The sequence below is a fragment of the Martes martes genome (assembly GCF_963455335.1).
Source record: "Martes martes genome assembly, chromosome: 7".
Classification (NCBI taxonomy): domain Eukaryota; kingdom Metazoa; phylum Chordata; class Mammalia; order Carnivora; family Mustelidae; genus Martes; species Martes martes.
The window spans coordinates 438,142-464,205 of record NC_137894.1 but is presented as its reverse complement, the minus strand read 5'-3'; the positions used below and the strand labels follow the sequence as shown (position 1 = coordinate 464,205).

The 26,064-nt window shown below is 58.2% G+C and overlaps 2 protein-coding genes across 6 annotated transcripts in view; one reads left to right on the top strand and one right to left on the bottom strand.

Annotated features, from left to right (window-relative positions):
* The first annotated feature begins 214 nt into the window (after positions 1 to 214).
* Positions 215 to 13,995, top strand: IDH3A (isocitrate dehydrogenase (NAD(+)) 3 catalytic subunit alpha). 4 transcript variants are annotated; one of them, XM_080808292.1, is made up of 11 exons: positions 215 to 361; positions 3,898 to 3,960; positions 5,965 to 6,048; positions 7,284 to 7,398; positions 8,582 to 8,769; positions 9,117 to 9,250; positions 9,961 to 10,063; positions 10,158 to 10,222; positions 11,406 to 11,490; positions 11,901 to 12,053; positions 13,321 to 13,995. In XM_080808292.1, exons 1-11 carry the CDS (start codon positions 335 to 337, stop codon positions 13,402 to 13,404), a joined length of 1,101 nt encoding a protein of 366 aa, XP_080664418.1. In that variant the 5' UTR covers positions 215 to 334; the 3' UTR covers positions 13,405 to 13,995. The 4 variants fall into 4 exon arrangements, with proteins under 4 accessions (XP_080664418.1, XP_080664420.1, XP_080664421.1 ...); XM_080808295.1 differs by lacking the exon at positions 3,898 to 3,960 and adding an exon at positions 3,997 to 4,258 and having other exon boundaries at positions 297 to 361; positions 13,321 to 13,974; XM_080808293.1 differs by having other exon boundaries at positions 303 to 361; positions 3,898 to 3,936; positions 13,321 to 13,974.
* Positions 13,959 to 26,064, bottom strand: part of ACSBG1 (acyl-CoA synthetase bubblegum family member 1) — a gene marked incomplete at its 5' end in the record, with an annotated part of 48,581 nt that continues 36,475 nt past the window's right edge. For both annotated transcript variants that reach the window (XM_080808291.1, XM_080808290.1), the window contains 9 exons: positions 13,959 to 15,400; positions 16,584 to 16,830; positions 17,237 to 17,376; positions 19,712 to 19,929; positions 20,358 to 20,588; positions 20,726 to 20,907; positions 21,553 to 21,729; positions 22,026 to 22,175; positions 22,259 to 22,339. In XM_080808291.1, coding sequence (XP_080664417.1) covers positions 15,315 to 15,400; positions 16,584 to 16,830; positions 17,237 to 17,376; positions 19,712 to 19,929; positions 20,358 to 20,588; positions 20,726 to 20,907; positions 21,553 to 21,729; positions 22,026 to 22,175; positions 22,259 to 22,339 — 1,512 coding nt within the window. In that variant the 3' untranslated portion in view covers positions 13,959 to 15,314. The remainder of the gene's footprint in view (positions 15,401 to 16,583; positions 16,831 to 17,236; positions 17,377 to 19,711; positions 19,930 to 20,357; positions 20,589 to 20,725; positions 20,908 to 21,552; positions 21,730 to 22,025; positions 22,176 to 22,258; positions 22,340 to 26,064) is intronic.

Genomic DNA, 26,064 nt, shown 5'->3' with positions numbered 1-26,064 from the left:
GCCCGCACGAAGTTGCAAACTGCGGCGAGCAGCCGCGCCTCGCCGGTCCCAGCGCAGCGGCCGCCGCCGGGAGGAGGGGGCGGGCCTTCCCGATGCTTCCGGGTCGCGTTTCTCTACGTCACTGCGAGGGGAGGCAGGCGATTGGCCAACAGAGACGGCGCCCGTCCCGGGCAGGACCAGACAGGGGCGGGACCGGGGCTCCGGGGAGGGGCCTGAGTGGGGGCGTGGCCCTCGGGGGCGGGGCTCCAGCCCGGGCTCCCGCCCGGGCTCCAGCCCGGACTCCGCGACTGCGCAGTGTGGCCGCTGCTGTCGTCGCGGCGCCAGGAGGGACGCGATGGCGGGGCCCGCGTGGATCTCCAAGGTGAGAGCCCGGCCGGCGGGTGTGTGGCGCGCGGGCTGCGCTGGCCGAGTGGCGGCGGCGCTGCGCGCGGGCCTCGACGGGCGCGGACGGTGCGGGCGGCCGTGCTCCCGGACAGCCGCGCCGGAGGCGGGCCAAGGTCACGGCCGGGCCAGGGTGTGCCCGCACGCGCCGCGCGGCCGGGGTGGGGGTGGGGGGGTGGGGGGGGCCCGAGTGGCGCGGGGTCCGAGCGCGGCCGGCGGGGCTGGCGCGGGGATGGTGCCCCGGGCGCGGGCCGCGCCGCCCGCGGGGTCACCCGGGCCCGCCACACGCGGCGCGGGCCCCCCCGCCCCCGGGACATCCCACCCCGGCCCCCCGCCCTGTCCCCGCGGAGAGCCCCGCGACCTCGAGGAGAGCGGCCGCTGCCCTTGACAGCTCGGGGCGGGGGCCGAACCCGGAAGGGGCGTCAGGGCCCCCCGCGGTTCCTGGGCTCGTTTCTGCAGACGCCGCCGCTCAAGGTCACGCGGGGAGTCGGGGTCGGAACTGGGGGCGCCCCCGGGCGTCCCGCTTCCTAGTTGTCGGTCCCATTCTCCCTACTCGGGACCAAGGTCACCCACATGGCAGGCGGGGACGAGTAGGCCCTGGGTCTCCTGTTGCGCTGCAAGCGTGGCCCCTGGAAATCTGCCGCAAGAAAGTCCTTTTTTTTTTTTTTGTAAAACTTGGTGCTATTTTTCTCCTTTGCTTTGAGCTTAAAGAGCATCCCAGGTCACTGTGATTTAGGGACCAGAGCTCTCCTCTGGTTTGCATCTGGGGCAGTCCTGCTGGTTGGCTGTGTGACCTTGAGCGGCTGCTTCACATCTCTGGGCTCCTGTGGCCGTCTGTAGGGGGTTGTTTGAGCGTTAGACACGGTCCTGGGGGGCGGTGAGTTCACCAGAAGGCAAGCTTCCCCCCCACGTCCATCTTGCACTCCCCGGGGGGCGGGCGGCGTTCCTGGGCCTCAGGGAGTGGGGTCTGCTTTGTCAGCCTCTCCGGACCCGGCTTCGTGCGTGATGGTCACCGTTCTGCCCCATTTGCTCCTGAAGGTGAAGTGATTTCTGTGTCACGGTCTCAGCAGAAATCAAACTTTCAGTCACGGAGGTCGCCCCCACTGACTGCCTCATCTTCGGTGGGTGCCTTGCGCTGCAGAGGTGGGCTCAGGCGGCTGCCGGTGATGACGTGCTGGTCAGCCTGCGCCGACTGCAAGGAAGAACCCCACGGCGGGTGCTCAGAAGCTGCTGGGCTGTGGGATCAGATGAGGTTCTCCCCTGCCATGGACGCCCGTGTGACCCTCGGCCAGCATTGGACCTCTGTGGGGCCCGTTTCTCCCTTGAGGGGTTGGAGCGAGAAGGTGCCGCAGAGCCCCATGCCCCAGGGTGCTGGGGATGCTGGGCTCATGCTTCGAGCAGAGCGGCTCCTCTCTTGGGGGTACATGCAGGGTTTAATCTGGAAAAGTGGTCTGCAGCTTAATCTTTTTGTCTAAAAAAAAGCTTTATTTAGAGAAAGTACTAGGTTTCTAAAGACCTTTCTTGTTCTGAAATGCCATAATTACAACGAGCGGGTTCCCCAGCAGCAAATATGTAGTGAGTGAGTACCAGCCATACATCCAACACTGTAGTTGTATATTTTTAAGTTGGATTGTGAAGCTGTAAAGGGAAGGAGGAGCCGTGGATTGAGACGGCCCAGCACCTGAGGTCAGCCCAGTTCACCACGCTCTGTGAGCCTGGCCCTAGTCTCCTTATCTGCAACGGGCCACTGATACCTGCCTCTCCAGGTTTTATAGCGGTAGTGTAACATAATGTGTGTACAAGTACAGTGTGAAGTACAAGACAGTTTCTGCCTTTAAAAATCTCCTTTTGCTTACAGTTCTGGGTCATTTTCGTGACTTAGGTGTGTACTGCCTTATTCCAAGATCACGTGGGAGAGGTGACAAACGTGGACCATCTGAGAGAAGATCGTCCCAAGTATTAAGATGTTTGCTGGGGTGGGGACTTGTCAGATAAAAGAGATGGTCGAGGCCAGCCTGTGACTCTCCAGAATGCATTCACTGAGCACCTCCTGTGAGCCCCGTGCCGTTGTCGGCACTGGAGGTCCGACAATGAGCGAGACATAAAAGTCTTTGTGCTTGTAGATTGACATTTGAAATCACGGGTTGGTTAGGTCTTTTGTCACAGAACGTGGGCCCGTTTTGTATGACTGTCTTCCCCCTCTTTCTCGCTGGGCTGGGCTGGGCTGGGCAGACACGCTCGTCACATTTTATCATGTTCCTGTCACCGAGTGCTTTTACACAGCCTCTCTTCCAGCGGCCCGTCTGTCCGTGGATGAATCATGTTCTGGGATTAAGATTTTTGCCGCTGGTTTGGCACAGTGTTCTTTTGGGTCCAGAGGGATGACTGTACATGCCAGGTTAGAGAACACCAGTCCTTCATACCTGCTGGGCTCTTGCTTGGTGTCACGTTAGTGGACACCAGGGTACTGCAAAGGGTCGGGCCTTACGAGAACCGTCCCCAGGAGGGAAGACCAAGCCAGGGTGTAACAAATGGCTTATGTATCTAGCGTGACAAAAAATTACCTTTATAACATGTAATGAATTTTTTTAGTACCTGTGGTCTATGGACCCAGTTTCTTAATAGGACTTTGTACCAGTTTTCAATGACTCAGTTATTAAAGTTCAAAGTAACCTTTTAAAATTTCTGTTTCTAGTGTCTGGTAGCGTTGAGTAGAAACCAGTATACCAGTGGTAACATCTTGGGCTAGTGGCGTTAGGGGGTCACTTTGCATTTTTCTGTATCCTCTTTCCTGACAACTAATAATGACCACATTACTTGTATTACTAGAAAAATAAGTAAAATCTTCATTCTGTATGACATAGGTGTCAAATGGCATTAAATAAACTTTGTTATATTTTGTTTTTATAAAGTGTAATTACTAAATACTCATGGGAGAAGGACAGGTACTTCCACTGGTTCCGTCAGTAGGTCCTTCCACCGAAGGAGCACTGAACTGGGAGTCAGGAGACTTGCAGTCTGTTCTCTGCAGCTGTAGGCAAATCCCGACCCTTGAGACAGTGATGCCTCCACCTGTATAATGAATGAGTTGGGCTCTGGAATTTTTAAGGACGCTTCCAGCTTAAAATTTGTGATTGTTTTCTTTGAATATGTGTTCCCCCGCAAAATGACCCGGTAGTCGAGAATGTTGACCTAAAACCTTCCAGATCATCTGAGGAAATTTCAGTGTTTGAGTTCAAAGGGATAGTTTCATTTGACCCTCAGCATTTTTTGGCAACTTAAATTCATCAAGTGAAATGTAAAAGTACATAGTACTGAAATTTTCAAGGCAAAGGTAAGCCAAAAACTGAGGTTTTCAAATCTGAGATAGCTCGTCCCATCGAGCTAATATAGAAGTTCCTGAATTACGTGTGCAAACTTGCCGCGTCCTCAGCCATCAGAAATGTCCTCATCTCTACTCCTCACTGTATGTGGTTTAATTCTGTGCGTGACATTTCTTTGTTGATATTAATGTAGGTCTCTCGGCTGCTGGGGGCGTTCCACAACCAAAAACAGGTGACCAGAGGTTTTGCTGGTGGTGTGAGTATAATTACATCTTTTATTTTTTCCTTTTAGAAGTTTCTCAAGAAAGATGCTCTAAGACATTTATGATACAGTTTTTTGTTGCCATTTACTTAAAATTTGGGAAAACCGTGTCCCACTTACACTGGATATTTAGATTCTTGGCTGACATGCATAAATTCATCGGATCGCTTGCACATTTAAGAATTACCTTGCGCTGGCTCTGTTAAGCCTGTCACACTGATGTCTTAAAGGAGCCTGGTTAAAAATAGAAATCACCCGTGAGCCTGTTGCCTCCCTTCGCAATCTCACTTTGGTAAGACGGTTTTTTTCGAAACTAGTACAAGTTGAGAGAAAGTTGTTGAGAAGCTTCAAAGCCTGCTTTGCATTTTTATTTTGTGAGCTTCCCTAAAAACCGTAGAGGGACCGCTGTTAGGAGGGCCCGCGACTTGTCTGAGCCCCGCGGGCTCGCACGTCCTCTCGCAGTCTTTGTAGACATGTTAGTGGATCTCCCATTTCTCATTAAATCTGCTGCTTTTAGAACCCCCAGCCTAGAATTCTGTGCTTCAAGAGCTGATACCACACTGTTAGAGCATTCTAAGACTGTGGGTCAGCGACTTCCTGTGGGTTTTTGTTTACCCCATCTCACAGAATCAGATTGGATTCCATGATTCCTCTGCTCCCATCCGACGTCTTAACGCTGGGAGGGGTTTGTAAGACCTTCGAACCTCTTTTCTTCCGTTGACTTTCTGTACTGTGGAAGAAAAGTGGATTCTTCTGGTGGCCTGATGACGTTTGTTTTACGTGGTGGGAGAACAGGAAGAAGAAGCCAGAGGGTTCTTTGGGCTCCTGCTCGTGCAAAGACGCAGAACGAGGCTCGCATTTCAAGCGTCAGGCTGGCCGCGCTAGCGTTTCGGACGCGCTCAGAGCTGACGGGGCGAACCGCGCTCCCTGCTGTGATTTAAGCTGTCCGTTTCGTAAAGATATTTGCCCGGTGGGACGGGGTTATATTTGAAAGAAATAAGAAGAGGAACTAAATTTTTAAAAGATGTCTTCGGTAATAACAGAGAAATTCAGAAATAGCCCACCTGCTCAGTGAGTATCAGTGGAAGGCAAATGACCCGTGACACTTGAGTCCGTGATCTAGACCAGTGTGGCGCAGGCAGCTACTTGGGAAAAGACCAGGGACCGCAGTCTGGGCAGACTTCCCGCTGAGAGCAAGTCCCCGTTGTCTCTGAATGGGGAGAGGCTGAATCTGGTCTTACCTCACTGAGGTCCCGTCGTCACGTCCCTTTACACATTTTTATTTCTACGTTTGAAATGCCGGCTTGATTGTTTGAGTCTTTGTCCTAAAGCTCTGGTGTTGCGTTATAAACACCCTTGTCATTTTGTGGCTAACTCAGACTCTCAGGTGTGACCATACTTGCTGCTCTTGTAGGCCCCACAGAAACTCCGCCGGGCTCTCTAGGTGACACTTGTCACCGAGGCGCCGGTGTCACAGAGGGACTCAGGAAAGCGGGGACCCCCTTGTGATTGGAAGTCCGATGTTCTCTGAGTTCTAGAACAGACCGCAGCAGTCCTCTGGGAACGTGTTTGAAAGTGTTTTTAAGCCTGAGCTGCTGGGGGAGGACAGACCTCCCCAGAGTCCCGTGGCGAGGGAGCAGTTGCCTCGTGGGAAGCCCTCCGAATTCTGGTGGCGGAGCGTGGCGGGAACTCTGTTCTCTTCGGTTGCCCAGACGTGAATTAATTGGCCTCTTTGTAGCTTGTCTGAAAAAAAATCAGTTGGGAAATCTGCTTCGTAGTTGATTTTTGTGTTATCTGGAGAGCATCACGTGAGCCTTACGAAGGCCTCGGACTCCGGTGGAGAGTAGAGTCTCTCCTCTTGAGGGACGTCTCTCTTCCTGAAGGCCTTCCCGTCCTCCCGAGCAGCCCCCCGGGAGCTGCATTTCTCCGCGAGTGATGTTCTTTCCGGACCTTCCAGAGTTGAACCTGACTGTCCTCTTTGGTGATTCTCACGCTCAGGTTCAGACAGTCACTCTAATTCCAGGCGACGGCATCGGCCCCGAGATCTCGGCTGCGGTCATGAAGATTTTTGATGCTGCCAAAGTAAGTGCTGGGAAAATGCCCGGAATGATCATTTGTAGAGAACTCTCCTTGGGCAGTTGGCGTGTGTGAGCTCTTGGGATGACTTCTGTGAGGCGGGGCGGTGTCGCCGGTCGCTGCGGCCCTGGCTCAGAGCGGCTCGCTGCGGCCACAGGGACAGGAGCGTGGGCTGGCTTCGTCGTACAGTCACACGAGTCGTGCCGCTGGGCCGTGGGCTCAGCCCTGCCAGTCCCCTGTCCGCCTCATCCCTGCCTTCCTGCCAACCCAACTAGAGCTGCTATTTCAAAAAACCGCCTGGGAGATCTTGAAAGATGAAACCACATTCCCGCTGTAGGGTCACCCTGAAGCGTGGGAACGATTATCGGGGCGGCCCAGCCTTCCGCGCAGGGGCCGCTTCGGAGCGCGTCTCCGTAAGCAACAGCCCCGCGGAGGGGCAGTAGCGCGGAGAGCCGGGGGGCTGCTCCCCTGCTGTGAGTGCCCTGTGGAGAAGGAGCCCCCACACCAGGGGCGTCTCCCGTGCCAGCTGCTGGGGCGCATCCGGGGAGGGAGGGGACCCTGGCGGGCACCTGTGTGGATTAGGGACTGTATCTGGGGTTTTCCCACAGCTGTACTGAAATACAGCCGACATGCTACACGCTCGCTGGTTTGCAACGTGAGGTCCAAGTCCATGGTATTTAGTGCATGCTCTGAGCTGTGCGGCCAGCACCACGGTCTAATTTTAGACTGTTCTCACCCCCCCAAACAGAAATCTTACCCTCCTTAGCACTCGCCGCCCATCCCCCGGCCCTCCCAGCCCGCCCCTCCCTCCGCCGGCCCCAGGTCACCACTTGGCTACTTTCTGGCCACACACTGGCCTCTTCTGGACACTTCTTGTGCGTAGTTTTCTACTGTGTGGTCTTTGATGATCAGATGATTTCTAGTTCACGCCCGTGTCGTAGGCGGCCGTGTTTCTGCGGACCGTGTTTCTCCTCTCGCTGCGATGTTCTGACTCTAGCCGCGGTAGGAGTTGCGAGAAAAATAAGGGGACAGGTGGCAGCTTGGTGCGGACTGGACGGGCTGGCGCGAAGAGGCCCTCTGGTCGCACTAGGGAATGACATCTCTTCTCGCGTGCCAGGAACTTTCTGGACCTTTATTGTGCGTTTTCACCAGTCCCCCCGACGTGGAAGACGGGTCCTCGGAGGTGGGTGCCGGTCACCCTGAGGCCTGCAGCTCACTGTGCTCTGTGTCGCGGCATCTAGGCACCCATTCAGTGGGAGGAGCGGAATGTCACGGCCATCCAAGGACCCGGAGGAAAGTGGATGATCCCTCCCGAAGCCAAAGAGTCCATGGATAAGAACAAGATGGGCTTGAAAGGTAGTGGCCGTGCGGGCTCTGGTGCGTTTCTGCACCATGTGCTGTGCTCTCGCAAAGCTGCGCCGTCGGAACTAGGGCTGACCGCGTTGCAGTGCAACTGTCCTTGTGGGGCGGCCTCTGCTTTCTCCCGCGTCTGTATCAGCGTGCGGCTGACACACGCACGATGGTTGTGGGTGCGCAGCACGGAGGTTCGCCTTCCCTGCCTTCCCTGCCCTCCCGCCGGCCCTGCGCGAAGCAGCCTGGTCACGGCGAGGTGGTTTCTCATTTGGGCGTGTTTTCCCCCAGTAAGAACAGTAAAGGCTTGCTGGCCAGTGTCAAACGGAAGTGTGTGTTTTGGTTCACCCAGATTTACCTTTGCACACTTTCCACATTTTATTATTATTTTAATTAATACGTGCTTTAGGTCATGATCGAAAACACAAGCGCGTGCCTGGGTCCCGTGGAGCACAGGCTGTGGGTGCGGACACGTGCGAGTTCAAATGCCCTCTCCGCCCCTCAGCGCCGGGGGCTCTGCGGGTTTCTTGCTCTTGCTTTTGTTGTTTTCCCTTCACTTTTATTTCATTTATTTTTTTGTTTTAGTTTTAAAGATATTTATTTATTTGACAGAGAGCGCACAGGCAGGGGAAGGGCAGAGAGGGAAGCAGGCTCCCTGCTGAGCAGGGAGCCCGATGCAAGGCTCGATCCCAGGACCCTGAGATCATGACCTGAGCCGAAGGCAGAGGTTTCACTCACTGAGCCACCCAGGCGCCCCTTCCCTAAGTGACAGCGGGAATGTTATCACCTCGTAGGTGGTAGAAGGGTCAGATACTGCCACGCCCCGTCCTCCCCCGGGAGGTGTGTGGTGTTTGTGAGTGCAGTAATGTTCCAGAAGGCTTCCAGGCAACTCTTCCTCCTTTGAGTGAGGGAGGGGGTACAGTCAGAGGCAGGCCTTCTGCACGGCAGCCCCGGTGTGTTAGCAGGTGGGCTGGGTGTGCCCGCCGGAAGCATGCACCGTGCACGTGTCACACGGCACTGCTCATCCTGACTACGCCCCAGTGGAAACGTGAAGCAAGGAAAACCTGGAATTTCAAGTCAACATTCTGTACTCGTGTCCGTAAAGAAGAAGAAAAGGCAGACCCAGAACGTACCCCGTTGTCATCTGGGTGTCTTGAATGTGTCATCTGGGTGTCCTTCTTTGTCACAGGCCCTTTAAAGACCCCAATAGCAGCTGGTCACCCATCTATGAATTTATTGCTGCGGAAAACATTTGACCTTTATGCGAACGTCCGCCCGTGTGTCTCGATCGAGGGCTATAAGACCCCTTACACCGACGTGAACATCGTCACCATCCGGGAGAACACGGAAGGCGAGTACAGCGGCATCGAGCATGTGGTACGTTCGTCTCACGCACTTTCTCACTCGCGTCGCCTTCTGTGCACTTGGGACTGTCCTTCGGGTTCCCGGGTGTTGGGAGCCCCTTGCGCGGACGGCTCACCATGACCTCTGTGAGTCGGGGGCTCAGACCCCAGCCCGGGGTGGGCGTCTGCTGGGCGTCTCAGTCCCCTCACAGGTTTGCTCTGGGGCAGGTGGCCCCTGCACCTCAGTTGTCCCCATCTGTTTAGTGGGCCTCGTGACGCCTGCCTCCCGGGGCTGGGGCTGCCGTGGTGAGCCCCGCGTGTCCCCCGTGGCGGGGCACCCAGCACTAGCTGTGCAGTGAGGCCGGACCCACTCTCCCTCAGATCGTGGACGGGGTTGTGCAGAGCATCAAGCTCATCACCGAGGAGGCCAGCAGGCGCATCGCGGAGTTCGCCTTCGAGTACGCCCGCAACAACCACCGGAGCCACGTCACGGCCGTGCACAAGGCCAACATCATGTGAGTCCCTGCCGGGCCGTGGCCCCGCTTGCCGTCGGGGGGCTCAGCGACTGGCGTCCCTTCCTTCTCCCCGGCCAGCGGGCCGGGCAGCTCTGTCTGTGAGCGGACTGGGGGGCAGGAGGGACTGGGCGTCATCAGAGCAACACACTGGAGACCGGATCCCCAGCTGGTGTGGCCGCTTAGCCGAGGCCATGCAGGTTGAAGGGCAGGCGCGTGTGCCGTCCCAAGTGGGCTAGGACAGCGTCTCTGACACAGCCGTGTGCCGGGGGTGGCCCGGCCAGCGCCGTCTGACGGGTCCTCGGCGGTCACCCTCTGCTCGCCCCAGGCGGCTGAAGGCAGCTCTGGACGGGTGCAGACACGGTTCCCTGACTGGCGAGAGGGCTGGAGTGTGTCCAGTGGTACAACCATTGAAAGGAGTCGGTCTTAACATTTTCTTGTATTTCTTCATTTTTGCTGGACAGAACTATTAAAAATAATAGTTTTTATTATGATCAGACTATTTTACATTTTTATGCCCTTTTGGACTTCCAGAAACATACCCAATTTCAGTTTGCTTTTTATTAACTGCCTAAAAAATAATTTTACTATGATTGAAATCAGATGTCTGGGCTTCTGGAACTAACATTTCTTGAACTTAACTTTGCTCTCTGACCTGACCCTTTTCTTCCTGCAAACCTTTCTTTCAACCATTTTTATTTGATTAAATACAGGCGAATGTCAGATGGGCTTTTTCTGCAAAAATGCAGGGAAGTTGCTGAAAACTGTAAAGATATTAAGTTTAATGAGATGTACCTTGATACAGTGTGTCTGAATGTAAGTATAAGTGCTTGCTCGCTTGCCTTCTGTGACTGTCGTGGGCGCGGCAGCCCGGCTGCCGATCGCTGAACATGCTGTGCGTCCCTCGCAGATGGTCCAGGACCCGTCCCAGTTTGACGTTCTCGTTATGCCGAATCTGTACGGAGACATCCTCAGGTGAGCCCAGCTCTATGTCGGCGTGCCTGTAGTTTATTTGCACGTGCCCTGAAATGCATGTGGCTTAAGGAGTTTCATTCAAATATAAAAAGTACAGCGTGTGTCTGGTGAGTTGGGTCCTGGCGAGTTGGTGGGGACGTTGGTGATCACGTGTTGGATGGCTGATTCGTTTAATTTGCCACATTGGCTCTGGGCTGTGCTCTGATGGTCTGTCCCTCTTCACCGTCTGAGAGGTTTTGTTGGTTGGTTGGTTGCAGTGTGTGTAGCCAGGAGGCAGTCCTTTTTACAAAATTGTTGTGACTTTCTTTTTTTTTTAAGATTTTATTTATTTATTTGACAGGCAGAGATCACAAGTAGGCAGAGAGGCAGGCAGAGAGAGAGGGGGAAGCAGGCTCCCCGCTGAGCAGAGAGCCCGATGCGGGGCTCAATCCCAGGACCCTGAGAGCATGACCTGAGCCGAAGGCAGAGGCTTTAACCCACTGAGCCACCCTGGCGCCCCTTGTTGTGACTTTTGACGTCATTTCAGACTTACAGAAGAGTTACAAGATGGACAAGGAACTCCTGTGTCTCCTGCCCCCCCAGCGCACCCCTGCTAACGTCACTTCTCCCTCTCTCGCACTCAGCCTGCCTTCCCCCTCCTGGTGTGCCCCCTCCCCCACACACGCAGAGGTCGGCGTTCTGCTGCGACGGTCAGCTCCCCTTCTCTCATAGTTACTTGTGTCCTGCTGTCCGTTTGACTCACGTGTGTAACCGTCACAGCCATTATCTGTATCAGTCAGTGCGTGTCCCTTTGAGCTGTCCTGTCTTCTGGACACAGCCCACCATCTGCTTTCTGGAACAGTAAGCTGCCTCTGGCCCATCCTGGTTTTCTAACTGTGGTCCCTGATCTGGAGCTCTGGTTCCCTTTGGCAGAGAATGGAGTCTGGGGCATCTGGGGGGCATAGTGGGTTGACTGTCTGCCCTCAGCTCAGGTCATGATCTCAGGGTCCTGGGATCGAGTCCCACATCGGGCTCCCTACTCAGTGGGAAGCCTGCTTCTCCCTCTGCCTCTTCTGCTCCCCCTGCTTGTGCTCTCTCTGTCACATAAATAAATAAAATCCTTAAAAAATAATAGATAAAATCCAAAGTCTGGGCGAGGTGTTTAGTTTTTCAGAACACCTTTGAAATGTTTTTCTGCCCCCAGTGACCTGTGTGCGGGACTGATTGGAGGTCTTGGTGTGACACCAAGTGGCAACATTGGAGCCAACGGGGTCGCGATCTTCGAGTCGGTAAGGACCCGGGTGACACGGGAAAAGCAGCGTTCACGTAGGAACGGCCCGAGGGTCCGGGACGGGTTACCTGCACAAATATGGTTCAAGTGTTGAGTTTTCCCAGGAGTCATAAGAAACGGCGCTTTCGTTGGGTCGTTTGTGTAAGCGCGGTTTGTTCATTCATCTCCCCGTCTTTGTTTTGTGTCCTTGTTACCACGTGTCCTTCCTCGGTTACGGCACTCGGTCAGAAGTTGGAGAGGGTCGTCAGTCCTCATTGTTGCACCTTCCCCCGTTATTCTGGCTCTTGATTTTTCTGAGGCTTTCTGTCCTGGCCCCGTGGCGGATGATAAGGGACGTGACGGGGCGCAGCGTCCCTGGGAGGGGACTGTTGCTGTCCCCCTGACCGTGTTTGCATTTCTCGCCGGTAGGTTCACGGCACCGCCCCGGACATCGCGGGCAAGGACATGGCCAACCCCACGGCCCTCCTGCTCAGCGCCGTCATGATGCTGCGGCACATGGGCCTTTTCGACCACGCGGCGAGGGTGGAGGCCGCGTGCTTTGCCACGATTAAGGACGGGAAGGTATGGGTCGTCGTCTTGTGCATGCTGCGTCAGGGCGGAGGAAGCAGGCATCGGCTCCCGAGCACACGTGGTGTGTGCTCTGGGGAGAGGAGCTGCAGGTTTCTCCAGGGAGGCCCGGGGAGCACCGACGCAGAGACGCCCGTATGCTGTGGGAGGAGCCACGGTTCCGGGCCCGGAGCCTGCGAGGCCTCGATGTCCTGTCTTCGGCACACGATCTGGGCCAGATCCCTGCTCCTTCCCCCGCAAACCTGGGTGGTACCCCTGATAAGGTCTGCATGGTCTGTCCCTCCCAGCCGCGGGGGCTGGGGGTCAAGCGGTTTGTGCAAATTGGGCGTGTGGAGACGGAGCACTCCATGTGAGTTGTGAGAGTAAGACCCCTTTCAGAAAAGCAGCCGTCGTGGCTGTCAGTACTGCGTGATTGTGTGTTCCCTACACACGGCGGCTCCGTCGGTCTCCACTCCTTGGGGAGGTCTGGGCTGGGAACAGCCCCCTCCCCCGGTGAGGGAACCTGCTCGTCCAAGGTCCCACCGCTGCTCCAGGGCGGCCGGGGCTGGAGTCGGGCAGTCGGGCTGGAGCCCGGCCTGGTGGTTCTGCGCGTGGGCAGGGAGGAGGCTGGGCCTCGAAGGCACAGGCTCTGTTCGGAGCGGCTGTACCAGCCCCGCAGGGGTCCACGGTGGCCCTTGGAGCTGTGCGGGAGGTGGTGGGACGCGGTGGGGTGGGAGAACTAAGTGTCTCAGGGTCGTTTTGTGAGCGAAGGGAGGACAGGCTGGTGGACGACCGGGCTGCGGGAGGGTTTCCCTCAGAGGGGAGTCAGGGAGCGGGCAGTCGGAGTGCCTGGCTGGCCGTCTCCGTGGACTGGGAGCCGCCCAGTCTCCGGCTTATGAGTCGGGCCCCGCGGGACTCACGCTGTCCCTTCAGTTTGTTTCTCAGCTTCCCCAAATAGGTCAACGCTGGCTTTTAAACTTAAAACTTCCCCAAGGGATTTGTGCTTCGTTTAAAGGTCCACAATCAACTGTTTTCTTAGGGTCTGCTGTGCTGACAGGCACAGTTCTGGAGAGCCTCCCTCCTCCCCTGTCGCGAGCGTGTCCTGGCCTCGCCAGGTGTTCCGTGTGCGCTCACTGGGCCCGTCATCCCGGGTCGGGGCCTTGCTCTCCGCGGGGGCGGCCCGACCGGCTCGGCCCGCGTCTCCCCGGGGTGCTCCGGGAAGCCGGCCCGGCTTGGCTCTAGCGCGCGGCTGCCTTTCATCTTCACTCTTTTCTTCTCCCAGAGCTTAACGAAAGATTTAGGAGGCAACGCAAAGTGCTCCGACTTCACGGACGAGATCTGTCGTCGAGTACGAGATCTGGATTGAAGCCCCGCGAGCGGTGTCTGTGGCCGTTAGTGCCACCGGCCACCGCAGGTCCCGCCCGTCGTGCCCACGTTTGCTTCGCTTCTTTCTCGATGGGCCGTTTAGATGTTGCCTTTTCGGAACAAAGTCTGTGCAGAGGCTGCTGGTGACGTCCCCAGGCCTGCTCTCTGAGGACTTTCCCAAGTGCTTGTTTTATTTATTTGGTGTCTATCTGGTGTATGTTTTTTGTAAATTCTGAGTGGACTGTATCGTTTGCCGTGTTAATCATTTTACATTTTGGTTGAAACGGTTTTTCCTCAGCTGTAAATACGATACAGAAGTAATAAGAGAAAACATAACTTTTTAAAGAAAACCTGTTTTCCTTGTTTATGAAGAATGTAATAGAAACAAAATAGATTACCGACATGTTAGTAAAGGTGGTATTCTTATAAAGCTACACAGGCACGGGAGAGGCCTCGGAAAGTTCAGGTCAAAACCAGTGGATACGGCATATTTCTTAGCGATGTGGGGAGTAGACAGGCGCATCCTTCAAAGTGAACTACTGACATGAATAAAGACTTTAAGAACTACGTAACGGGCGATGTAATTTTTGTTAATAACGGTTGTGGGTTCGGTTACTTTGTTACCTGGAGACGCACCCTTCTGGGGGAGAGCTTTAGCAGGGCGGAGGGGCGGCCGCAGGAGCCTGCAGCACGTGTCCCAAGGCCCCCACCGCCTCGACCGCGGCTGTAGTTAAACTGGGGGTGCTGGCCAGCCTGCCCTGTCCCCAGGGCACCGAGTCACTGCCCGCTGTCCTGCCTCAGTGGTGCCAGTGAGAGATGAGCCTGCGGTCCAGCCTGGGCTCCGCCACTGACCCCCTCCCCACACACCCCCCCGCCCCATTCCCCACCCAGCACCTTTGTCCTTTAAGTCAGAGTCTAAGTCACTATTTATAGCGACTCCTGTTCTCTCTTGCACCCCGTGCAGCATTGCGAACCCATGGGCTTTGCATACCGCGCCCTGAGCACATGGGATTCCTTAGCGAGGGTCCCCGTCTGGGTGCTGCCTCAGGCCGGTGCCCACACTCTCTCACGCGTGTCTCGGTCTGTCCGGGCCGTGGCTTCCTCTGCTCAGCTGGATGGCGCCAATGATCGTGACTCTTGGGTCCGCTGCAATAGAGAATTCCAGAATGGACTCAGGGGTATCCTTTCGCCACCCGTCTCCTGGTGGGGCTCTGCGTGTTTGGGGTATGGGGCTGGCGCAGGCCGCCAGCCTTTACAGTGTGCGCCCCTCGACGCCGTCTTGTGCCCCGCGGGCTCGGGGGCGCGATGGGCCCATGGGTGAAACACCCACGACTCCGACCCGGCCCACCTGCTCAGTGGACAAGAAAAACCAGGTCCTTCTTGGCAATTCTGTTAAACGGTTTAATACTCAAATCACACCCGTACAATCAGATAGGCGGCAGTTTTATTAAGCATCAGATCAGCTGGCAAGTGTGAGGTGTCCTGGTGCCGGGACGGGCACAGCAGCGGCCACGGTTCCAGAGCAGGTCAGCTCGGAGGTGAGTTCTAAGTACTGGCTCTCGTGCAGCGTGCAAAGGAGCTCCAGCCGTCCTCCCCACCGTCCTCCTCGCCGTCCTCCCCAGTGCGAGCTAGCGACCTGCCTGCCACTTCTGGGGGGAGAGCTGAGCTCATGCGTCACCTGAACAAAAGCAATGCTTAAAATTAAAACTACCCACACGAGAAGCTTCTGGGAGTCGTCCGCTGCTGCGGGTGCTGGACCTGGCAAATGTAGATGCCAGTGTCGTGGCCAGACACGGAGCCCTCGCAGCCCTGCCAGGTGTCCGTGCACCCAGACTGAAGGCGACCCGGAGCTCAGGCCGGCCCTCCGAAAGGCCTGCCCTCTTCAGCGGAAGCTGGGAGGATGGCCCCTGATTACTTCTTTTGCTCTTGGTAAAAGGAGTCAATGATGTCTTTGTACTTGTCCAGAACCGTGAGCCGTTTCAGCTTCATCGTCGGACCTAAAAGAGGGATTGGAAAGAGGGAGTGAGGCCTGGACGCCACGAAGCCTGGGAAGGTGTGTGTAAGGATCTGAGTGAGGCCAGCCTGCAGGGTGGTGCCCAGTGACCCAGCCCCTGCGGCTACACCCCCGTGCCCCCCTCCACCGCCCCAGCATTGTCCCTGCAGCCGAAGGGCCCACCAAGCATCACGGAAGACCAGGAGGTGCCGCCTTCTTATCCTGCACCCGTTTCTGGTCCCCCCCAAGCGTTTTCTGTTCTGTCTCTGGGGTGAATCGATGACGGAGACGAACAGACCTGCACAACTACGGTTTCTGTCCGGGGCTCTCGGCGAGCCACCATGCCGGGAGCACACGGGCAGCCTCGGGACAAGGCTGCGGCCAACAGCCGCGCGGGTGAGCAGGCAAGCAGCTGACATTCTGACGATCTGCCGGGGACCGTGCACATGACAGCGCGGGGCGCTGTGCTTTGTTTGCCCGACGGGCGGGGGGAGACCAGGCGCGCCACCTCTGCCGACTACCGTCTTTCCCAAATCCCTGTCCGTGCTCCTCTAAAGCACAGTCACAAGGGCTGCGACGTAGCTTGGGGGCAGCTTAGAGGCCGAACGCGCTCTGGGCTGTGACACCGGACACTTCAAAATCGAAGTCCCCTCCGGAGGCTGGTTAGGGAGGACGCCTGCCTTCCCTCTGTTTACGCCAGCCGGCCAGATGCGCTTCAGGCTCCGAGGGCCTCTCAGCGTGCCTGCTGCAGCCTCGCGGGCCAGAGGCTGTTCTAGAAACCATCCCGCCTCCCCTGGCCGTGAACCCGTGCCACAGCCAAGAGCGACTTCTCTGTCCAGCTGGGGCTGTACCACAGCTTCCCCGGTTTTGCGGACCACGGTCCCGAAGGTCTTTTTCCTTTACCTGTACGTGAGCTGAGTCCCCAGAGCCAGGGCCTTGGGGTCTGCCTGCTGCTCCCACTGTGATTTCAGGGGAGAACGGCCCCAGTCAAAGCAAAGTTAAAGGTTGTACGTCCGAATTCATAGGCTCCAGCATACACTTGCTGCACGCAGCAGACTCTCCCCGGGCGCAAGCCAGCGCCGTGCGACCGTGTCCTCCCGCCAGGAGGAGGGGCTGTTCGTGGCCCCTGCCTGCCTACACGGCCCCGCGATAGTGAGAACAGACAAGCGGGAAAAACAAAGCCCTACCCAGCTCTCCACCCGAAATGGAGAAGTCCCGCTGGAGAATGGCCCACTTCTGGACGTGGTAGGGTCGGGCGGCGGCCTTGCTGTTGACCCTCTGGATCCCCTGCTCGATGGCCTGGTACACGGCCTCGTCCTTGGTGCCCACGATCTCAGACACGGTGGTGGCTTTGCTGCCCACCCGCTGGCAGAAGGCCACGGCTGGTTCGGTCAGGCTGTCCGTCGGCTCAGACGTGTCTGCGTCCAGCACGCACTGCAAAGCCAGAGGTCAGACCGGGCCCAGGCCTCGGCCCACAAGACTCGAGCCCCGGTCTCGGAGGGTGTGGGTCACCGCGAGCCGTTCCAGAGACAGCCCGTGGCAGGACAGCCAGAAGGACCTCAGCCAGGAAAACCATGGGCTTTTCTCCCGCTCAGCAGCCTGGGCCGGGAGCATCCGGGCAGGGAGAGCGAGGGCAGGAGCCCTGGGGAGCCAGACTGAGCTGCACTGTAATGGGTCATCACAGCAGCTCGTGACCGCTTGTGTTTCCCACCTCCCACGGCAGGCAGCCAGCAGGTTAGCCCAGAACAAAGTCTGAGACGTAGATGTGTCCCGGCCGAGCATGGCTTCTGCCTGGGCCAGACCCACACCCCCCCCCCCCGAGCCAGACCCCCCGACACACCTTCAAGGTGAGCAGCATGGACAGGAACTTCCTCTGGTCCCCGATCAGCATGGCGTTGCTGATGATGGGCAACTCCATCTTCACGGCCTCCTCGATGGGCACAGGGGGCACGTTCTCTCCGCCCGCTGTGATGATTAATTCTGGGGAGGCAGCCGGCACAGGCTTCAGTCCAGGTGCCCTGGCCGGACCAGGACCCCAGCCTTGCTCCCGGAGGCAGGAGTGCCTGGCAGCACTGGGGATACTCAGGGTGGGGGGGCAGTGCTACGCCCTCAGGTTCCTCACACCTGCTGGGGGACACCCGCTGGGGGACACCCGCTGGGAGATGTACCTGCCGGGGGGATACCTACTGAGGGACGGTGGCAGCTCCTGGAGCAATGCCCGGTTGGGCCCCACGCCTTTGCTCATCTTCCAAGGCTTTGCCTGCTCAGACCTCACCCAGCGCCCTGGACGTGCCACTGTCGCCCCACAGTTGAACTGCCGCTCCCTGGCGGGCACCCGGCACGCACCGTGGGCCAGGCGCTGTGCTAAGTCCTCCATGTGGTTCACTGAACCCTCACAACCGGCCTAGAAAGCAGCTCATTTTATAGATGGAGAAACTGAGGCCCGGGGCGGTTAGGTGTCTTGTCCAAGGTTGAGTAGCATCTGGGAACCAGGTAGAGCCGAGCTCCTGCCGTGAGCCTCTCCCCTCGCCTGCACCTTCCCAACACACCCTCCCGACTCCGTCTAACACACCACGTGCTCTTCTCAGGGAGCCCTCGCCCCTCCGGGGATGCATTTGAGATGATCGGGTGTTGCACACAGAGAGCTGGAGAGACGTCTACGAGTCACCAGCTTCTAACAGGTGGCCCCGGGTCACATGACCCCAGCACGTGGGACAAGGCCCCTCTGCCGGCAGCAAGCAAGTAGAAAACACGTTTTAAATGATGCTCTGTACAGCACCCCAAAAATAAGATACGCGGGAGCAGATCTAAGGAGAAATGTGCAGAAACCTCTAGCCGCACAGTAGGAAATGCGGCCAGGAGACACGAAGCCGAAGGTTTGAAACCCAGGGACAGGCCGTGTCGCTTCCGCCCGTCAACGCCCACATCAGGAGCTACAGGCACGTCTCCCTGGCTGTGACACCTGTCTACGCTCCTGGCAGTTTGACCACGTGGAGGTTTTTTGTTTGTTTATACCAAAGTCAAAATCTTGTAGGCAACTGGCATGATTCCAGTCAAGGTCATCTGAAAAATGAAGACCGGGGCTGTGGGCCTCACTCAGCCAGATAACAGGCGGTATCACAAGATCCTTGGCTCGAGGACAGGCGGACGAGCCGGCTCCACATGGCCCCCTGCGGTGAGGCCCGGGAGCACCGTCTCCTCCACACACACGGAGGCTGGGCCGGTAGATGCTTATCTGCAGAAAAGTCAGCTGGGCTCCAGCCTCTAACCATACTATTTTAAATATTTTACTTATTTACTTGACAGAGAGAGAGAGAGCGCGAGAACAAGCAGGGGGAGCAGCGGAGGGAGAGGGAGAAGCAGACTTCCTGCGGAGCAGGGAGCCCGATGCGGGACTCGATCCCCGGACCCCAGGATCTTGACCTGAGCCCAAGGCAGATGCCTCACCGACGGAGCTCCCCCCCGCCTGACCCCAGCGCCCCTAACCACACTATTTTGAAAGGAGGGCCAACTCAGGTTGGATGTTTCTGGTTACTCTCCCCGTCAGCGTGCCGGCCCTCAGCCACCATCACCAAGCCAGGCCCTAGGCGGCGCTCTCAGCCGGCACCGGGCACGGCAGAACTGTGCCTCCAAGGATCTCACAGCCCCAGGCTGTGGGCTGGCAGCCAGGACGGTCCCGGCTCCTCCCAAGGCTCAAGCCAGGCCTGCCCAGACTCTGCCCAGAGGGCCAGCCCTCTGTGACACTCAGAACCCCGGCTGAATGGCACTCCTGCCTGCGAGATTTCCAGAGTTGTTCCCCCACTCACTGAGCTGGCTTCCCCTGAGAAGCAGGCGGAGATCTCCCCCCAGGGATGTGCTTGGGCTTACATCCCCTTGGGCAGTGAGCAAAACACTTTTTCCGTGCAAGTCCCCAGCTGTCCCCCCTGCCAGGGCCACATCCCTCATGGGAAATTTCTCTGAAGTCTCCTGCTTTATTCTAAATTTTATATCCAATCTGTGTTCTCAATATCATGCCCATTTTGCGTGTAAAAATACATGATATTTATGCCCCAGAATCTTCTGGAAAGACTTGCCTTGTTTCTCTAGGGAGTTGGAACCCAACCCCACCATTTACTAGCTGGGTGACCTTGGGCAAGTCCCTTACCCTCTCTGGGTGTCCTCCTTAGGAAGTCGGGGTGACAGTGTCCGCCCCGCAACGGAGACAGGGAAGTAAGATGCTGTCCAAGTGCACAAGCTCCATACGGGCTCAGGACTCGGTGCACACAGGCCGCGGCGCGTCCCCCCTGTCTGCAGCCACAGAGTCGGCCGCGCTCACCTTTGAGACGTCCGGTGATGTAGAGGAAGCCGTCTGCGTCCAGGCGTCCCATGTCACCCGTGTGCAGCCAGCCGTCGTCGTCGATGGCCTCCCGTGTCTTGTCCTCCATGTTGAGGTAGCCCATGAAGATGGTGCGGCCCCACAGACAGATCTCCCCGACGCCCTCGGCGTCCTCGTTCACCAGCTTTGCCAAGCAGCCTGGCACCACCTTGCCGGAGCTGGGGGGCGGCCGAGGGGGCTGGTCGGGCCTCAGTCCTGGTTGGACTCTGCCCAGAGCATCCCCTCCAACCTCTCCCTCTTAGCGTCCAGCGCTTTTGTATTTTAATAGGGACTTAGAGTGAGAGGCTTTAAGGAGGAAGGAGGGAGGGAGCAGGGAGAGAGGGAGGAAAGGCCGGCACAACTTCAAGCTCGGTGATGGGCTGACAGGAAGGGGTCTTTTAAGCATGACAGAGAGTCCCTGCACTCACCCCAGAGCCGACTGCCCTGTCCTCCCCACGACCTCAGACCCCCGGGGACAGCATGGCGGAGACCACGTGCACGGGACAGGCCTGGCCCCAGGGGCCCGGCCCAGGATGGAAGTGATGGCTCAGGACGGCCACACTGCGACGGCGCCGGGGTCCAGCAAGGGCAGGGAGCTTGTGGGTACCTGTAGAGCCGGTAGTTGTAGGGGCTGGACATGAAGTGGGGGCCCGAGGTCTCGCTGAGGCCGTAGCCCGCGTACAAGCGGATGTTGAGGCCCAGGAAGAAGTGCTGCGTCTCGGCCGTCATGGGAGCGGCGCCGTAGAAGCTCTTCTGACACTTGGCAAAGCCCAGCGCCTGCCGGACCCTGCCGAGCACGAGGTGATCCGCCAGTCGGGCCAAGAAGGGCTTCAGGTCGCTGCGGGGAGTGGGGAGCGGTCGGCGGAGGAACACGTGTGCTCACGGGGGCAAGGGGGGCATCAGGCGGCTGCTCGCTGGCCAGGCCCCGGTGAGCGGCCCGTGCGCCCCCGCCCTGCGCCCACCCCTGCCCCGTACCTGCCCGGGCAGGTGAGGTTCTGCTGCAAGGCCACCGACATGGCCCAGAGCAGCATCTTGCGCCGGATGAAACCAGACTGGGCCGCCACCTCCTGGATCCGCTCCATGAACTTCTCCCACACCCGGGGCACCCCCATGTGCGACGTGGGCTCCACCTCCCGCAGCGTGTTCACCAGGCTCCCCTGTCCGGCACCAGGGAGGGAGGCCCGCCGGCTCAGTGCCAGGAGGCCCCCCACACCCTCACACCAGCAGCAGGGGCACACCCCCCCCGTGTCCCGTGCCTGGGCGCCCACACAGGTGCACACGCACACTTGCACACGCCATGTTCCACGCGGTCAGCCGCTGCCGTCCCCACTGTTCGTGGGGCCCGTCGCTTTAGCGCTGCTCTGCCTCCTCCCAGCCCTCTTTCCTCTCTAACCTGACCTCTCCCCTCAGCAGTGACCTGTGCAGGAATGGACGAGGGGCCCTTTGGGCCAGGAGGTGCGGGGCGGGGGGGTTGTTGGGCAGAGTGCCGGTCGGCGGGGGGGGGGGGGTCCGGGAGAGCTCTCTGCCTACTTAAAATCGGTTTCCAAAGAACGGGGTAGCTGGTGAGCCTGGGAAGCAGGGGGGCTGTGCACCCACAGCCTTCCTCTGAGCACTATCCTTGATGGCACGTGGCCCTTTCCTCCACGTACCGGCGTCAGCCCCTGGGTGACATGGGCCATGCTGGCTGCGGCAGAGAGAGTTCTGGCTGACAAACTGCGGGGGACCCACTCGCTCCCACGCCCCCAGGTGCATACACGGGTGCGCATGTCCACGGACCACTGCTTGGGCCGAGGCAGACTGACCTTGAGGGCGTCAGGCTCGGCAAAGCAGACCTGGGCCCCCCACTGGATGCCCGTCCACAGGTCATAGATCTGGGCGGCGATGTGGCTGAGGGGCAGGTAGCTGACCACCACCTCCTGCTGGACTTCAGCTGGCTGGATGTCGCCGGCCTGGCTGCCGTACCGTGCTGTCCACGTGATCTAGAGGACAGGCACACGGGCCCGGCAGGGTCCCAGAGCCTGTCCCAGAAGTGCTCACCCCGGGGGGATTGGGCGACCTCTTCAGGCACCCCCCAACCCTGGGAGCTCCCAGGATAGGCCTCCCTCCCCTCCCCATCCCCTTCCGTGGACTTGGTCTGGACCACAGACCCAGGGGCCGTCCCACGTGTCCTGCCCCCCCAGCTGAGGGGCCAGAGGAGCATCCCCAGGGGCTGTAAGGTCAGGTCCCGCACCCAGATCCACCTGCGGCCAAGCCCACCCATCCGGGACCCGCGTACATTGTCCTGACTCAGCATCACGCCCTTGGGGCTGCCGGTGGTGCCGGAGGTGTAGACCAGTACGCAGCACTGGTTGGGCCGCTGGGTGGCGATGACTGCGTCCAGGGTCTCCTCGGGCAGCCCGTCCCCCAGCTGCATGAGTTCGTCCATCTGCAGCAGGTGGGAGAGCGCGGGTGCCCGGTCAGTGGGGCGGCCAGACGGGCCCCACCCGCCCCCGCGCGCCCCCCACGCACCGTGTACACATTGGCCATCTTCTTTGGGGGGGCGTCTCTGTACATCACCACTGCCCTCAGGTGTGGCAGGTGTTTCCAGGTCTGGGTTGGCAGGAAAAATAATGGGGCTTCATTGAAAAAGAGAAGTTACCTGCTGAGAAGAGCCTCCGCTCCAGGTGTCCTGCCTGGTGGGCACTTTGGTCACTGGGTTCCTGGGGTCTGACCTGCAACTCAGTGGGACACTCGCCCCTCTTGATGCAGAGCTGTCCCCTCACGAGAAAACCGAGAAAACCGAGCATTTGAATGAAGTTGAATGAAGTGTGGCTTATCCCATAACAGGGAACTTTGTGAAAGAGAGAGGGACAGAGAGGGGGAGGAGGAGAGGGAGAGAGGGGGAGGGGAGCAGAGGGGGGACGGGGAGAGATGCAGGGTGGCAGAGTGGGGGACAGAAGAGGGAGGAGGACAGAGAGAGGGGTTGGGGACGGAGACAGGGAGCAGGGAGGGAGAACAGAATTCGGTTGTCTTGCTGAGCGGAGGTGACAGAGCACAGAGTTCAGGAAAGACAAAGCCCTGGTGACTAGAGTCTGTGGGACTGGACGCTGGTGAGGAGAGAAAGTTCTAGAACTCTCTCATCAGATGCCCAGGGCTCCAGGGTCTTTGGCTGAGGACCAGCGTGCATGGCAGCCTCCGGGGCTGGAGGACAGAGTTCATAGGGGCCAGAACTGTCTGCGTGTCCATCAGGCGGCACGCAGGGGCTCTCGGAGACGTTCAGGGGAGACCCGGAAAGGTCAGATCTGAGCACTGGCGCGAAACCTGGTAAACCTGCCCCGAATGGCCAAACCCAAGTCTCAAAGTTCAGAGAGAGAGAAAACGGGCAGGACAGGGCCCGTGGGAGAGCACCAAGACACCTAGCGTACGTGGAATTGGAGTCCCAGGAAATATTTTTTAAAAAATTGAAAAGCAGTCTGAGAAATTTCCACATTTGATTATAAATCTGCCAATATAAGACTCACGATGAGCCCCAGGCAGGATGAGCACAAAGAAAAACCACACCAAGTCACAGCATAACGGATGCTAAACATCAGCGACGAAGAGAAAAGCCTTAAAAGCAACCAGAGAGGACAAAGGAGCGCTCGTGCGCCGTTGGCCAGGATGCCGGCTGCCGCAGCCGCTCTGGCAAACGGTATAGAGGGTCCCCGAGACGTCAGATACAGAGGCACCCTTAGAGAAAGAGCCCAGACGTCCACCGACAGACGAACGGGCAAAGAAGATGCGGTATATTACGATGCAGTATTACTCAGCCGTCAAAAAATAATGAAATCCTGCCATTTGCAACGACGTGGACGGAACTGGAGGGCATTATGCTGAGCAGAATGTGTCCGTCAGAGAAAGACGATTGTCCTATGGTCTCACTCATGTGGGACTGTGGACACAGAGCAAACGAGAAAACGGGAAAAGAGAGAGGGGGGATCATTTTTTAAAAAGATTTTATTTATTTATTTTAGAGAGAGAGAGCACGCAAATGGCGGGGGCGGGGGAGGGACAAGCCGACTCCCCACTGAGCACAGAGCCCGAGGCAGGGCTGGATCCCAGGACACCGAGGTCATGACCTGAGCCGAAACCGAGACTCAGATGGGCTCAACCCATGGAGCCACCCAGGTGCCCCCAAGAAAGAGACTCTTAACTCTAGAGAACCCAGTGCTGGTGACCCGAGGGGAGCTGGGTGGGGGATGGGGAGACAGGTGATGGGGATGACGGCGGGCCCTGGTGAGCCCTGGGTGGTGTGGGGCGTGTCCGGTCACTGGGCTGTACCTCTGAAAGTAATATTGCCGAAAACGGAAACTGTGTATCAACTACGCTGGAATGAAAATAAAACTTAAAAAGTCAGAAGATAAAAATACATGAAAGCAGCCAGAGAACCTACCTACACGGAGAAGAACAAAGACACAAAACAAGAGACTTCCCATCAGAAACGACACAGAGTTGAAAACATTGGAACGGGGTCTTCAAAGGCTGAAAGGACAAAAAAATCCTATCAATGCGGATTTTTAAACCACATGAAAATATCTTTCAGAAAATGAAAATAAACACGTTTTCAGATGTGTATTACAAGAAATGTTGAAGAAAATCCGTAAGGCAGGAAGACGACGCTGGAGCCAGACTTCTGTCTGCGGAAGGGAACGAGGAGACTCAGAGACGGCCAGTGGGAGGGCGAGTGGGAGAGACGTCCTCCCTGCATTGAAAACGCCTTCCAGCGGTACTGACCAGTGAAAACAATGTAGTGTAGGGTCTGTAACCTATTTGGAGGCGGACCGGAGGCGGGGACCCTCGCAGAGCCGGCGGGACCGTGAGCAGCTTAGCGGGGCGGGGGTTCGGGGGGAGTAGACCCGCTAAGTCAGAAATGCCGTGGCTCCGGGCACCTGGGTGGCTCAGTGGGTTAAGCCTCTGCCTTCGGCTCAGGTCATGACCTCAGGGTCCTGGGATCAAGCCCCGCGTCGGGCTCTCTGCTCCGCGGGGAGCCTGCTTCCCCCTCTCTCTCTGCCTGCCTCTCTGCCTACTTGTGATCTCTCTCTCTGACAAATAAATACAATCTTTTAAAAAATGCAAATGGTAAACCGGGGCGCAAACACTAGCTAGCCACTGGAGATGAACCGGACGCCACAGGACGGACACCCCAGGACGGGCCGAAATGCAAATAAAGAACCGAGTGCAGAGGAGCGCAGGGAGGAGGGAAGCAACAGGGAGCAGACGCGTCCTCCGGCAGCAGCCGTGCTGCTGGGTAGGACAGAGAGGCCACTCCGTTCTGTGCTGCCCACGAGACACCTGCTGTGAGCACAAGGACACGGGCCGCTAGGGACGCTGCAAGCGTGAGTCGGGAGTCTGGAGTCTGAACCGGAGACGGTCGCTTCGGAACGAGCACTGCTCCTCCGCCTTCGGAACAGCCCTCAAGGAGAAGGTTGTGCGTAGCAAGAGGACGCGGGAGCCTGGACGTGCGCGCACGGGACGGACCTTCCAAGTACGCGGGGCAACCCCTCGTGGAGGGAAGGAGAAGCGGACAAACCCACAGTAATAACGGGCAGCTCGCTGCTCCCTTTCTCAGTCCTGGACGGACCGAGGAGGCAGGGATCAAGGAGACCAACGATCTGAACATCGTGACGCCGCCTGCCGCGGTGACGGCGTGGCACTCTGCGAGCCTTCCACCCGGCGGCCGCACGCCGCCCCTCCCTTCGGACGTGCCGGAACATTCGCCGTCACAGGCCGCCGTCCCGCCCAGCGCGAGTACCCGCAGCTGCCACAGACGGCCGAGAGCCCCACCCGGCAGGGAGAGAAAGTTCCGAGAACAGTCCCGGGGTGAATCAGAGAACCAGCTCTCACTTGCCGCCACTCACGAGGTAAACATTCAGGCCACGACCGTCCACGGAGCAAGGTTGATGGGGAACGTCCCGGGCACGGCGCCACCGCCCACGTGCTGATGAAGCCCAGCTCCCTGCGAGGGTCCCCCCACCCCGCCACGCCCCCACCCCGAGGCCGTGGGCATGGAATCCGCCTGTGGGCTGTGTGCCGGGCAGGGCTTCATCAGAACGCGGCCGCCTTTCCATCTAAGAGCAGGGACGGGGGTTAGAGAACCAGGGGAGCAGCAGGGAGGGGAGCGGGCGGGTAAGTCCCCACCGGACACTGCTTAGGACAGCTGGCCTCGTTTCTGCCGCGCGCTTGTGGCAAAGGTTCTCACTGTCGGTCCGTCCGAGGCACCTGCGGGTGTGCTCCCCTCCCCACAGGGTGCCGCAGCCCCACCCGTCAGCGTCCGAGGGCGGGAGGCCTGGGGTGGG